Below are 14,221 nucleotides of genomic sequence, written 5' to 3'. Positions count from 1 at the left end.
ATCCCGACCACTCGCAACGACGATCATTTGGAATAACTAGTCGAGTAAGTGGCAAAAACACAATCAAGCAACGTGGCATTCACGCTATCAACGCGTGGTTGGTTTCCGAATTGATCCCGTGACTTGAGCTTGACTTTCGTGACGTGCCTTTGCGTCGTTCTAGACTGAATGAGATGCGGGGTTGGGATAGAGGGATAGAGGGATGGACGCAACAACTCAACTCAGCACTACCTGCTCCATCTTCCTGGCTCAGAGTATTACATCGTTGTGGAAACCAATCTTTTGTCAACCTATATCGTAATCCTATCTGACCATCTTTCAGCCAAAATGTCCACTCGAGCTGTGAGTGGTTTGTTTGACCGCGCTGTGCTGTGTCCGTGCGCTAACAAGTGAATCATTGCAGATCGTTAAATGTAAGTTGTACTCCAACGAGAGGCTCGATACAAGTCGCGAACATTATATGTTCTGAAGAACTCGAGCTCCGGCTGACTTGCTTGGCTTTTGCCCTTCTGCCCCATAGTCGTCCTGTCCGGTGACACCATCGTCGTTCGACCCAAAGAAGCTCCTCAGAAGGGCAAAGCGCCCAAAGAGCGGTGAGTGGGATGCCTGTCGCTGCAATGCTGTCATTGGCAGACCGATTCCTGCAAATCTGTTGGAAAGCAGTGCTGACACGATTGTCATTGCGTAGCATCCTCCATATCGCTGGTATACAAGCTCCCCGACTCGGGTCCACCACCCGTGAAGATGAGGTTAGTTGAACATTACCTCCCCCGCACATACTTTCCTGCTGACTTAATTCTACACTGTCTAGCCCCACTCCTTTTCAGCCCGCGAGTATCTTCGTGCCCTTCTCGTTGGGAAGGAAGTTGCTTTCGACATCACCCACAAGCTAGACGCATCAACCTTGAAGTCTAACAATGGTCCAGTAAGTGTTATTCCACACCCAAAGTTATCGCGCCGTATACCACGACAGTTCTGATATCATGTTGCAGGCACAAGATAGGGAGTTCGTATCCTTGTACATTGCCCCTGCTGCACCTGGTCAACCACCTCAGGACGTCGCTGCTCTGATTTTAGCTCAAGGTTGGGCCAAGATGCGAGACGGTGTTGGAGAAGGTGACGAGGCTGTTCGGTAAGCTGGGTCTCCTTCTATGGTGATAACGAGGACACAGCTGATCTCGGTCAATGTATAGACGACTTGGAGCCGAAGAGGCGAAGAAGAGAGAGACTTTGAGATCATTTGAGGCTCAGGCGAAAGCTGAAGCAAAGGGAATCTGGGATGACCAGCCTGAGAACGTGAGTGGATATACTCTTCATCCAAGCTCGATGACAATCAATCGTGCTGATGATATCCTGTACCTGTAGCAAAGAACTGTCTCGTTCCAGATGCCAGCCGACCCCCACGCTTTCGTCGCCGAGAACAAGGACAAGGAGATTGACGGTCAGTCTCTTTGAAGCCGATTGCGATACAAGCTTCCTTACTGATATTGTAACCTGCTAGCCATCGTTGAGCAAGTGCGAGATGGTACTCAGTTCCGAGTCCGACTCTTACTCGATGAACACAACCACCAATTCATCAACTTGGTACTTGCTGGTGCAAAGTCTCCCCGTTCGTCAAACGCTCGTGATGGAGAGGCCTCTAACGCTGAGCCATGGGGCGAAGAGGTAAGTGACCATTTAAGCCTCCACGTGGAACCTATGCCAACGTGTGTATCTTTTCTCGCAGGCAAAATTCTTCACCGAAGTCCGTGTGCTTCAAAGACATATCAAAGTTCGACTCCTTTCAGCCCCTGTCTCTCTTGGAGCTTCGCCTTTCCAAGCTGGTCCCACTCCTGCTGCCGCGTCCAAAGCTGGAAACGGTCTCAATGGCCTTCCTGCGCCTACGTCAGGTGGCGCCAGTGTGATCATTGGTATTGCGTGAGTCTAGCTGTCTCTGCACATAATAGCATATCACTGATCCGATCCACAGTACGCACCCCAACGGTAACATCGCAGAATTCCTTACAGGAGCCGGTCTAGCCAAGGTCATTGACGTGAGTACTTTTGTCACGGCTCTATCGGGGTCCGCTGACACGTCACAGTGGCACGCTGGTATCCTTGCTCCTCATGGCGGCCTCGACCGATTGCGAGCGGCTGAGAAAGCTGCAAAGGAGAAGCGACTCGGTCTCTGGGAGAACTACGGTGCCTCAAAGGCCTCCACAACCAATGGCAACGGTGCCGTTGCAAGCACAACGAAGGGAACAGAATTCGATGGCACCGTCGTGAGAATTTGGGGTTCTGATCAAATCAGTGTGGTTGCCAAAGGCGACGCGAGTGGGAAGGAGAGGAGATTGCAGTTTGCCTCGGTTCGAGGTCCTAGGTGAGTAACTTGAGCCAATCCCCCGCTGAAGCTGACGTCTCTGCGTAGAGGAGCGGATGCCAAGCAGGCGTACTGGGCTAATGAAGCCAAGGAGTGAGTCCTAGGTGTTGTGCGTATGCTTGGTCGAGGGAATAGCTAATATGATTATGTGCGAAGGTTCTTGAGGAAGCGTCTTATCGGGAAAACCGTTCACGTCCATATTGACTACATCAAGCCTAGAGAAGGGGATTTTGAAGAGCGAGAATGCGTAACCGTCACACATGGCAGTGCAAACCAGTGAGCTACTGTCCTTGATCCTTCATCGCGTGACGAAGCTGACACACTTTTCAGCAACATTGCCGAACAGCTCATTGAGAAGGGTCTTGCTACCGTTCTCCGACACAAGAGAGACGATGAGGATCGTTCAACAGAGCTCGACAAGCTGATCGTGGCCGAGCAAGCGTGAGTTGTGATCGTTCCGCCACACGTAGCACGTTGTCGGGACTGACACAATACCGCTAGTGCTGTGGCCGAGGGCCGAGGACTTCACTCCAGCAAGGATGTTTCTTTGCCGCGTATCGTTGACGCGTCAGAATCTGGAACTCGAGCAACCCAATACCTCCCATCATGGAAGCGAACTGGCAAGCACGCCGCAGTTGTACGTAACACGCTATGGGAGATTGCGACCATATTGCTGAAACCTTAACCCAGGTCGACTTTGTGTCAGCTGGCTCGAGATTCAAGCTTTTCATGCCTAAAGAGAACACCAAGGTCACATTCGTCCTTGCTGGTAAGTCACTGCTCAGGCTAACGCTGCTGCAGAGTGCTAACAAGATTTCCACAGGAATCCGAGCACCGCGTACAGCACGAAGTGCCACTGAGAAGTCAGAGCCGTTGGGTCCCGAATCGCTTAAGTTTGCGTCCAAGTACTTGCAGCGGGACGTGGAGATTGGTGAGTGGCCGAGCGAAACATGTCCATGTAACGTTTAACCTGACCATGTTTGGGAATAGCTTTCGACAGTACAGACAAGTCGGGTGGCTTCATCGGTGCCATGTATGCGTCTGGTGGCACCAATGTCGCCGTTGAGCTGGTACGAGAGGGGTGAGCCAAGTTGTTCGGAAGAAGGTCCGCGAAACTGACAACGAGTATAGGTTGGCCACCGTGCACTCCTACACCGCCGAGAGCTTGCCCTTCGGTAGGGATCTCGCCGCGGCCGAGGAGGAGGCTAAGAAGGAGAAGAAGAACGTGAGCGCTTTTTGCAGGGAAGTAATACGAGTAGTGCGGCTGACAATGCATGTAGATCTGGTCAACCTTCTCCGAAGAGGAAGCAGCTGCGACCGCACCTGCTGATGAATCTGGCGCTCTTGCACCGGATTACCTTGACGTCTACATCTCGTCCACCAAAGACACCGATCCCTTTGGCTTCTCTGTCCAGATCCTCGACAAAGACAGTGCGTACTCCATCTGAAGGTGAAGGCATAAGACGATGTACTGATAAGACTCATCATACAGGCGTTGCGTCTCTCGAGAAGCTCATGAGTGACTTCTCTCTCCACCACCGACAAGCAACCGCTTCAGCTCCTGCGGGTTTCACTCCAAGGACGGGCGATCTCGTTTCTGCCAAGTTCAGCGAGGACAACCAGTGGTGCGTAGTTCTTCTTTCCAAGGATACAAAGCGCAGACATACTGACTGAATCCAGGTACCGAGCCAAGGTGAAGCGAGCTAGCGCGATCAAGAAGGAAGCAGTGCTGTACTTTATCGACTATGGAAACGAGGAGACTTTGCCCTTCTCTAGAATTAGACCTCTGGATACCAAATTCAAGAGCTTGCCGGGCCAAGCTAAGGAGGCTAGATTGAGGTGAGTCCGCGTCTGGCTTTATCAGGTCATGATCGCGGCGCTGACTTACTTCGACTCCAGTTTCGTCAAGCTCGTCCCCCGATCTAGCGAGTACGGCCCCGAAGCTTACCGACGATTCGCTCAACTTACTGAAGGTCGAAAGCTTGTTGCAAACACCGATCAGAAGGAAGGGAATCTGCTGCACTTGAGGTTGATCGACCCAAGCGATCCCAATGCTGCGGATGATCCGATGGCTTGTCTGAACGCGGACTTAGTCCGAGAAGGTGAGCAGGCAATCCTGAATCAACAGGATTGGGATATTGACGTAGAGCCCGACAGGTCTCGCTACTATCGACAAATCATGCAGATACCTCAACGCGTATCCTCAAGTCCTCAGGAAGTTACAAGATGGTGAGTCGACTTCAAGAGACCGATGATCTTGTCACCGTCCGCTGACATGTGCGTAGCTACCGAGGGAGCTAAGCGAGACCGACTTGGTATCTTTGAGTGAGTTGCTGTGCCATCTTTCTCAAGGCCGCCACCTGACAAGTTCCGTCCGCAGGTTCGGTGATGTCAGCGAGGACTAAGCATCGCACATCACACGCATTGGCTTCAATCTTCTCATTTTCCCTACTCGTCTCCCAAAACATCAGCATCAATAACGACAAATCAAAACAACAGAACAGCATCCGGTCATATACAAATCAAAGCATGGAATCTAACAGAATTAACAGTCTTGTGAAATCTTTTCTTTGCATCGCTATCATCTTGCTATGATCGGAAACAGACCTATCATCATACAGAATGTTATCATGCATTGTTGCTAGCGTGATATTGAAAGTGAGCATCATCGCAACTCATCTGAACTGCATATGCACGTATGTGCTTCGCCTGCCATTGCAACACAGTTAAGGTTTGTGACTTGCCCAAGCCGGATATGATTGATTGGCGGCGACTTCCCTTGAGACCTCCACTTGGTGTGTCCCATTCAATCATGGTGCAGTTGCTTTCCCACCAGTTCGTCATTGTTGTGCTTGCTTTCTTCTTCATTATTGCCGACCTTTCTGACAGCTCATAGTCTACTAGACGTGTCAGCATCATCACATTTCATATACTGGAATACCACAATAGATCACCTTACAATCTCATGTCAGTGACTTAATCACAATGCCGTCCACCTCTGCCCATCCACATCTCCACCTCCTAGTACCCTCATCTACACCATCCATCTCCCTCGAGGTCCGCCTCTATCTCCCTGACCCAACACTCACCTCTCAAGGGGAAGGGGGAAGTTCTGCCCCTTCAGCATATTTGGCTCATCTGCCTCTTAAGAGGGCTATATCAACTTGGGCTTCGTCAACGACGAGATTGGACGAGCTGGATCAAGATGCGGTAGAAGGCCTGAGAGGGATAGGAGTGGAGAGGTTGGTGACCGCTGCTCATCCGTGGGGAAGGCTAGGAGGGAGTATGTTAGATCCGTAAGTCTGCTCCGACTCTTTGACTGTAGTAGTGTCTCCTTGTTAGAAACTATCGATACTACCCTTGTCATGAAGACCGTGACCCACATTCGTTCTCTCAGTCTACTTTCCCCACCCATTTGGAGCGCCAGATGTCCTTGCTCCTGCTCATAGCTGACACTCGCTGATCATCACCCATTAGGATACTATCCTCCCATCTCCTCTCCGCCATTTACACACCTACCGAGACTACCGACCCCGCACTCGTTGCCTCGCCGTCAAAACGACCCGTGCCTCGGACCGCGTTGTTGACTTACAACGTGAGAGGAATAGGACTGTCCCAAGGCTCTCAACCATGGTTAGGGGTAGGTAGTGATCCCCAAGATCTGGGAGCGGTGGAGGCGGCTGTGCTGGGGCTGTTGGGGGAGAGTGTGAAGAGTGTTTTGAGATTCGTGAGTGGTCCACGTTCATCATCGTTTACCGGGCTATCGGAATCTCTGGTGGAAGCAAGTTCAGTGCGACACTACACTGCCGATCAACGACACACCCTATCCTTTTGCTACTCTTGGTCCGCGTGGCTGAGGACAGATAACCAGCTTCGCAATATGGATTAGGTAGCTGATTGTCTCTTATCATACCATCTAGGGCTACTCTTGGGGCAGTCTCCTCGTCGCTCTCGCCCCGCCCCCCTCACCAGCAACTATTTCACTCGATTCTATCCTCCTCATCTCTCCTCCTATCACACCCTTCAAAGCGATAACTCTCCTCTCGTCTCAATCTTTTCAAGCAGCTGTCGTTGATTGGGTCGAAAAGGGGATCAAAGTGAAATTGATACATGGCACCAAAGATGAATTTACGAGTCTGGGGACGTTCAAGCATTTTCTAAATAGTGTGAATTCGAGTGTGGGTGAGAAGGAGAATGGGGTGGAGAGAGTGGAGATCGAAGATGCAGATCATCTGTTTAGGAGAGATGAAGGGGAAAAGGTGAGAGAGGAGATTGGGAAATGGTTAGGGTGGGTGGTGAGGGATTAGGTTGGCCATGTGTTGGTCTAGATCTTATGTACCGTATAATCAGAGTCCATCTGTGGTTCTAGCTCAGAACATGAGTAGCTAGATCATTACCATACAACGGTGTACGGACCATTCTGTGCCTGCTTGTGCTTGACCCACGCCCGCCGGACCAAATAGAGATGGATACCCGATCACCATTACCCAAAAAACAGAAAGGAGGACGACGCCAACGCTTCAAGATCTTTATCTTTGATCATCATCTTCATCAACTTCAACCATCATCATCATCGTCGTTTGTCTTTTGGGTTTCCTATTCATATTCACCACTTCTTGAATAGATTCAGCACGCTCGGTACTCCGCATACGATTTGGGGTCGAGGCAAGATCGCTTTGCATAGTTCGATAACGATAACGCACTTCCATCAATAGACGATCTTGGCCAAACGAGCTCATTCACAGATCACATACCGTTCACGCACATTCGATTCACTCTACACATCTCTTGAGAGCAGCTCACTACCGCCTCGTCATGTCGCTACGAGCTCGCCTTCTACGGACAGCTGTCCCTCGAGCCTCGCAATATCGATCCCCCATCGCTTCGTCATCGATTCTCTCCCTCGCTTCAAAGGCTCACTTTAGCAGCACCTCTCGCTCATTGCGACGAGACTCGCAAGCCGCCACAGCAACAGCGACTCGCACTCCCGACTCACATGCATCATTCCAATCTACATACACACCTCCACCACCTCTATCGAGCTCTACAGATGACCGAGATCTTAAAGCTCACTTCGACCTCCCTTTCCCTATATCACTAAAGTCATCTCAGACTTCTTCAGGAGGAGGTGGTCTATTCCTCTTACCTCCGCTAGCTACGCCCAAATCCCTTCGACCACTTACGGATCGTACTCTCGTCCTCGCTTCCGCAATCGTCGATAGGATCTGCCAAGCACCTCTCGATCCGACGGGCAAAGAGCTCAGACAGGTGGTTAAGAACCTGGATAGATTGAGTGATGTCCTTTGTGGCGTTATAGATCTGTGCGAGCTGGTGAGGAACGTTCATCCGAGTGATGCATGGGTGGAAGAGAGTGAGAGAGCGTATGAGATTCTGTGCAGTTTTATGAACGAGCTTAATACGAGTAGAGGTCTATACGAGGTGAGTCAATTCGATCAGCTTAACAAAGGAAGGTTAATGAGTCCGAGACCGGTTGAAGCTGATGATGATCGTCGTACAGTCCCTTGTAAAAGCGGTCTCTCAACCCTTCCCGGGCAATCCTCTTTCCCCTGCTGAACTCAAAGTCGCCCAAACCTTCCTGGCCGACTTCGAACGCTCAGGCATTCAATTACCTCCCGATGTCCGAGCTCGTTTCGTCACACTTTCAGACTCGCTCTTATCCCTTGGTCGGACCTTTCTCTCTTTCGCCTCGTCAGGTCCTGCCCCGCGACCACCTATCGAGATTCCAGAGCCAGAACGACTGCTTGCTGGACTAGGTAGTCAATTCATCGATTCTCTTCCTCGTAAACGACGAGGAGGGACAGCTCTTGTGGTTCCCGGATCGTGGGAAGCACAAATGATCGGACGATATGCTCGAGAAGGCGAAGCGAGGAGACTAGTCTACGTGGGTGGTATGAGGAAGGACGAGGAGCGGATAGAGGTGCTGGAAGCGATGCTGAAAGAGCGGGCGGAACTCGCTAATGTCCTAGGCAAGGAAACGTGGGCAGATGTCGTTCTCACCGATAAGATGGCAAAGACACCACAAAATGTTCTAGGCTTTCTGAACTCGTTAGCTCAACATCATCGACCTTCCGCAGCGGCGGATATTGCCACACTTCAACGATTGAAAGGGACTACTTTGACGGGCAACTATTACGGTCCAGATCAAGCTAGTACGGCTCATCTACCTCGACTTCATGCTTGGGACAGGGATTTCTACGCAGAGAAATATATGGCCACCCTAGCACCGACCTCTTCCCTACCTCCAATCACACCATATTTCTCAACCGGTACCGCCATGGCAGGTCTTTCCAAGATATTCTCGAATCTGTACGGTATATCATTCAAACCGGTCGCAGTGTCACCTGGAGAAGTGTGGCATTCTTCTGTTCGAAGATTGGATGTGGTGGACGAGAACGAGGGGACGATCGGTGTGATTTACTGCGACTTGTTCTCAAGAGCGGGGAAACCACCTTCGGCAGCTCACTATACCGTCCGATGTTCGAGAAGAGTAGATGATGACGATTCGGCCGGAGATGGGATGCCAGAAGGATGGGATGCGAGATTCGGTCCAGGTCTCGAGGTGGAGGGAGAGAGGTTGAAGGGTAGAGAAGGGAGATATCAATTGCCAATAGTGGTGTTGACGACGGACTTTGGCAGCGTGGAAAAGGGACGACCGGCGTTGTTGAGCTGGAACGATCTCGAGACGTTGTTCCATGAGATGGGTCATGCGATTCATTGTGAGTGGATCATTCGATCAGACTTGGACTGGAGGAGCTACGCCTGCATCGGTTGGCTACTCGGGCGTTGTGATTTGGACATAGCTGACCGAGGTTCCTTCATCTTCTCATAGCTATGATCGGTCGTACAGAGTTCCACAATGTATCTGGAACACGTTGCGCGACCGATTTCGTCGAACTCCCTTCCATCCTGATGGAACATTTCGTCTCTTCCCCTTCCGTCTTATCCTCATTCGCGACGCACTATGCTACCGGTGAACCGTTACCTATCCCTCTGATCCAAGCGCATTTGGAACTCAACCAATCTCTCTCTGCACTGGAGACACATGGACAAATCTCCATGGCTATCCTAGATCAGAAATACCATTCTATCTCATATAATCCGAATTCCGACGGAGACGATTTCGACTCGACGAAAATATGGCATGACCTACAGAGAGAGATAGGTGTTATTGAACCTGTTGAAGGGACAGCTTGGCAAACTCAATTCGGACATTTGTACGGATATGGCGCGACATATTATTCGTATCTCTTCGATCGAGCTATCGCTGGGAAGGTGTGGTCAACCCTTTTCGCAGGTGATGGTAGGGAATTGAGTAGAGATGGGGGAGAGCTCTTGAAAGAAAAGGTGTTGAAATGGGGTGGAGGGAGAGATCCGTGGGAGATGGTGGGTGATGTAGTGGGTGGAAAGGAGGGAGAAGAGGTGGCGAAGGGTGATGAGAAGGCAATGGGATTAGTAGGTGGTTGGATGATAAAGTGAGCAGTGAGGACAAACCGATGTCTTGAAGGCGGAGCAATAGATGGGAGGAAGTGGTTTGGGCAGAGGAAGGTTCCCTATTTGTTTGGTCTTGGGCTATAGATGAGTGGTTTCTTGTCACGAGCATAGGCTCGCACACGTTGTAGCATAGCGCATTGGAGTGAACAGAAGTCATAGACAGCCAATACGGATGTACAGATAACATAGTATCTCATCCACCTTCGAGGAGTACATCTCTGCATATCGTGATTGCAGCGAAGCAACGTCACAGCTCATGTCTTGACCTTTTTAGCACTCTTCGTCTCTACAGCTATCTGACCATCGCCCTCCGCCGCTCGTTTAGCAGGTGAACTTGCCACGACGCCATTGCTGTCCTCCGCATTCGCTACTGCTCCTCCTGGCGCAGGGACTATCCTCGGCATCGACATGACAGCTTTAAACGTTCGTCTCGCTTCTATAGTGGCAATCAATTAATCAACGATGTCAGCTTCTCGTACGCGACTTGATGTAGAAGCTGAGCGTTATCACTCACGGGCTCGGAGGAGGACCAACCGGGGTGCTTTTTCAACTGCTTCTTTGGCAAGATTGGCCGGCATGCCAATCATCGTACCTCTGCGAACACATCCGATACACATTAGCGCCGCTCTGTGTTAACGCTCCGAAGCCATGAAGATCAGGATTTACGGCCAACTTACAAATTTACGATATCCAAAGCACCCCTCAGACCATTCTCGCCACCCCCTGGTCCTGAAGAGAATATAACTCCCTTCCCACCTGTTATTCTTACGACTTCACGTGCGTTCGAAAGGAAATTCTGACGATATCGTTTTGCTACGTCGGGCGGGAGAGAAGTCGGTGGGAACAGAGCCGGGGAATAGAGCAGCTCGAACTGAACAATCGCCAACCGTCAGCCATCATCGCGGTAAAGGACAAATGGAAGGTAAGGTATGAGGTAGGAAGGAAGACTCACCACGACACCATTACGCTGAGCTTGTCTCATCTGTTTTCGGTTGAATCGGAACGTGAACGGTCTTTCATGTAACGGCAACGTGATGATCGATACCTAGCCGATACGCATGAGACGTCAGATTAATTCGCCCCAGAACGCACAGTGCCAGCTGACCTGATTAGGACCTGGATTGGCCATATCTGTACAAGCTAACTGGAAGGCCTTTTCGCTCGTCGGTGCGACGGAAAGGAGGTCATATGCTCTCAAGGAGTTGGTATTTTGGCTTGTCTAGAAGATCCGGGGGAAGCTGAATTAGTCTCGGTCTGATGTCGAGCTTCTCGGCACAGAGGATGCTGTATCGTGTGGTGTAGCATGACATGTAGCGAGATGATGGAGGTTATGGGAGAAGGGGCACACTCACTAGAGGATGGACTCGATTATCGTCCAGACGCATATGATATCTACTGACTTGGACCATAGGTGGAGATCCAGACGATGAAGACGACGACGACGGACCTGCATGATGTGACGAAGATCTAGGATCGAGATTTGGAAAAGGGAGTGATTGGGCGAAAGGACATGGATAAACTTGGTTGGAAGGTTCTCCAGGTGTGATCGTACATCCAACAACAGAGTAACCAACTATTCAGCACCTAAGTCAGCTTGCGGACCTGACCAATACGATTTCCCAAAGCCTAATAGGAGGTGTTTGTGCTGGGAGTCGACTCACGATGTCCTGTGAGAGCTACACGTCTTGCGAATCCATCTTTCTGACCACTCTCAAGTCCGTCCCAACAATCTGTCTTTCTGTTATTCGAGGTAGTATTCGGAGCTGACGCTTTCCCTTTCCCCTTCTTGTTCTTCTTTGAACTACCATCTTCTACGTCGTAGGGGAGTGGAAAGGGTAGGTAGAGGTCGAAATACATTTTGAAATCAATGCTTCAAGTGTAGATAGGATGGTAAGTGCGAAACAAAATACTTTGAGAACAAGCAAAAGTCAAAATTCAGAATGGGTTTGTTGTCAGTGGAGGACCAGTCTGAAATTTGATCCCGTCCATGCCCAGGTTGACAAGGACGTCTGTCTGTCATCCCTCGATGCATCTTGACTCAATAGCTCAAGGATGCTGCCACACATGCATAACGAGGACGATATACAGCTGCACGTGTTCGCGCTTGATTCATGGACCACCCACGATTACAAGCCTTCGAATTGACATTCAGTTGCGGAACTATCGCACCAACAAGGGGCATGAAACATTATTGCCTCTTTCCCCCTCTCTGTCCCTCCATTCGTCCCCCTGTTCGAAGGTGCTTGCCACATTGCATCGCCATACGCATGTTGATCAGACCATTGAGTGAGTGGGCTGTATTTCTGCCGTTGCGTGACGACCGGCCCTCTGTATGGCCCCGAACTACCAACGAAACTGCACCAAAGACTGCGTGCGTGTTTGTAGGCAGATCTACCGATATGCACAATCTCTGCTCGAACTATCCGCACTGCACCCAAGTCTGCGATCTCATGCTGCACACTTACACGTGTTCGGGGCCCGACCGAATATTGACAGGACGCAGACTACCGTCCTCTGTACGAGTGTCTATTTTAAGCCCCGGCTGGCGTTTGTAAGCTGGACCGACGCGCTTGATAATGAATGGGACATGACCGACGGTCGGATGACTTGATTAGATAGAGCGACCAAGGGGGGTCGTATACAACTTGTGAAGGTATAAAAGAAGGTGCAAATGTATGCATAACAGTCAACTCTGCTATCCGGTCTCACACACGCATAGCATCACGCAAGCTACTCCTCCGTATCCGCATCACGACAAGCACTTATATTCACATACACGTACACACGATGTCACCCACTATCGCACTCCTCGGTCACAATGGTAAAGTCGGTGTCTCCGTCTTTCTCAACCTCCTCAAAGCCCACAGAGAGGGCAAGATCGCACTTACTGTCCTGCACAGAGAAGGTTCAGACCTCTCCAAGGTCCCGACCGATGCAGGTGTCGAGACTAGGTTGATTGACCTTAGCGAGACTGGCGTGGAGAAGACCAAATCTGCCGTCAAGGATGCGGATGTTGTCATGTGAGTGGAAGGTTGGGCACTTCTCATACCATCTTCGCTATGCGGACATCCATTATGTTCTGCTATTACCTTCCACCTCTCCTCCTTGCGTGTTGTGAAGCGAGGAGCACTGCTGACATGTTGATTGCACTCTGGCAGCTCAACGGTCGGTAACGCCGGTCTCAAGGCCCAAGAATACCTCGTCCAAGCGCTTGTCGGTTCTTCCAAACTCAAGACTTTCATTCACTCCGATTTCGGCAACAACTGGACTCAGGCCGAATATGCCGCCGCACCTGGTCTCGCGGTCGGTATCGGACTCAAAGAGCACGTAGCTGCTAAGGCGAAGGAATTGGGCGTGCCAATCACCAATATCCGAATTGGTGTTCTTGCTCCTTTCTTCCTCGGTCACAAGTGAGTTGGGGCCAGATGAGCTGGTCATCGTTTTGCGCAATCCTGATGCTGATTCACGTCGCAGAGTTCTCGGTACCTATATCAAGGAGAACAAGTTCCAGACTTTCCGAAACAACTTGACCAACCCTATTCGATTGACGTGAGTGTGCTATTCTCCTCAAACCTTCCACCGTCCGCCACCACCTTAGAAGGGACAGGGACATCGTCCAAGCATGAGCACAACTCTGTCAATTTAGAAGTGTGCTGATCGTGATACACTTTTCAGCAACTTTGACTACCTCGGGTACGCCGTTGCCTACCTTGTCAGCGACGAATCCCGCATTGCCCAGCTCCCTGGCCAGACCTACCAAATCTACGACGTCGAAGTGACCGGTCAACAAGTCATCGATACACTCACCAAAGTCCACGGTCAAGCTCCCGAGATCACGGCTCTGGCTGAAGAAGAGTTTGAGAAGACTCTGAAGACTCCTTTGGGTTTGTTCGCGGCTGTTTATGCCAAATGGGGTAGTAACCTTTGGGGAGAAGGGGAGAAGTTGGCAGTAGGAGAATGGACTCCCAAGCCTTTCGAAGATCAAGTCAAGCAGTTCATCTAGTCGTAGTACTACTGTAGTGTGATAGACAAGCAGTGTTATTTGTATAGTGAACATGTAGACATAGTTGCTGAGTAAACTCAGAACAAGCCTTTTCCTCACTTTTGTGTTTAGATAAGCCAGTGTTATTAAGGGTTCGGAGATTCAGACCGAGATTCTGTCTTTATAATCATCAACAGAAAAAGAACAGAGAGGTTACGTGATACAGAGTGGAGGTGGGGTCGATCATGTGGAGGACAAGGTTGCATCGTCAGACGTATACACGTATAAGAAGGACTCTGCATTGTCGTAATGTTCCGCACTTCTACCTACACACACGCTCACACACGATCTGCTTATAGTGCAAGTAC

General features: G+C 50.4%; 5 protein-coding genes across 5 annotated transcripts; 4 read left to right on the top strand and 1 right to left on the bottom strand.

Moving 5' to 3' along the window:
* Window positions 1–327: 327 nt before the first annotated feature.
* Window positions 328–4,764, top strand: CI109_100289 (uncharacterized protein; the record flags this gene model as incomplete). The annotated part of the gene is made up of 27 exons (XM_032003047.1): window positions 328–342; window positions 404–413; window positions 521–593; window positions 689–749; window positions 812–925; window positions 993–1,132; window positions 1,194–1,296; window positions 1,366–1,441; window positions 1,502–1,665; window positions 1,727–1,917; window positions 1,970–2,033; window positions 2,082–2,359; window positions 2,408–2,452; window positions 2,516–2,635; window positions 2,690–2,800; window positions 2,861–2,996; window positions 3,050–3,128; window positions 3,183–3,290; window positions 3,350–3,440; window positions 3,491–3,584; window positions 3,640–3,790; window positions 3,852–3,984; window positions 4,040–4,198; window positions 4,259–4,461; window positions 4,517–4,588; window positions 4,645–4,684; window positions 4,740–4,764. The coding sequence occupies 27 exons, from the start codon at window positions 328–330 to the stop codon at window positions 4,762–4,764; spliced, it is 2,856 nt and encodes a 951-aa protein (XP_031862854.1).
* A 580-nt stretch (window positions 4,765–5,344) lies between these two features.
* On the top strand, window positions 5,345–6,666 carry CI109_100288 (uncharacterized protein; the record flags this gene model as incomplete). The annotated part of the gene is made up of 3 exons (XM_032003048.1): window positions 5,345–5,655; window positions 5,837–6,086; window positions 6,280–6,666. The coding sequence occupies 3 exons, from the start codon at window positions 5,345–5,347 to the stop codon at window positions 6,664–6,666; spliced, it is 948 nt and encodes a 315-aa protein (XP_031862855.1).
* A 508-nt stretch (window positions 6,667–7,174) lies between these two features.
* Window positions 7,175–9,856, top strand: CI109_100287 (mitochondrial intermediate peptidase 1; the record flags this gene model as incomplete). Its single annotated transcript, XM_032003049.1, has 3 exons — window positions 7,175–7,798; window positions 7,878–9,096; window positions 9,210–9,856. 3 exons carry the CDS (start codon window positions 7,175–7,177, stop codon window positions 9,854–9,856), a joined length of 2,490 nt encoding a protein of 829 aa, XP_031862856.1.
* A 269-nt stretch (window positions 9,857–10,125) lies between these two features.
* CI109_100286 (uncharacterized protein) lies at window positions 10,126–11,728 on the bottom strand (the record flags this gene model as incomplete). The annotated part of the gene is made up of 7 exons (XM_032003050.1): window positions 10,126–10,307; window positions 10,386–10,465; window positions 10,549–10,742; window positions 10,824–10,916; window positions 10,977–11,090; window positions 11,224–11,444; window positions 11,533–11,728. The coding sequence occupies 7 exons, from the start codon at window positions 11,726–11,728 to the stop codon at window positions 10,126–10,128; spliced, it is 1,080 nt and encodes a 359-aa protein (XP_031862857.1).
* A 930-nt stretch (window positions 11,729–12,658) lies between these two features.
* Window positions 12,659–13,874, top strand: CI109_100285 (uncharacterized protein; the record flags this gene model as incomplete). The annotated part of the gene is made up of 4 exons (XM_032003051.1): window positions 12,659–12,891; window positions 13,030–13,281; window positions 13,346–13,420; window positions 13,547–13,874. The coding sequence occupies 4 exons, from the start codon at window positions 12,659–12,661 to the stop codon at window positions 13,872–13,874; spliced, it is 888 nt and encodes a 295-aa protein (XP_031862858.1).
* Between the last annotated feature and the right edge of the window lie 347 nt (window positions 13,875–14,221).

Source organism: Kwoniella shandongensis, chromosome 1, assembly GCF_008629635.2.
Source record: "Kwoniella shandongensis chromosome 1, complete sequence".
NCBI classification, from domain to species: Eukaryota; Fungi; Basidiomycota; class Tremellomycetes; order Tremellales; family Cryptococcaceae; genus Kwoniella; species Kwoniella shandongensis.
The sequence above is the reverse complement of the archived record's forward strand: the minus strand, read 5'-3'. Positions and strand labels throughout refer to the sequence as shown.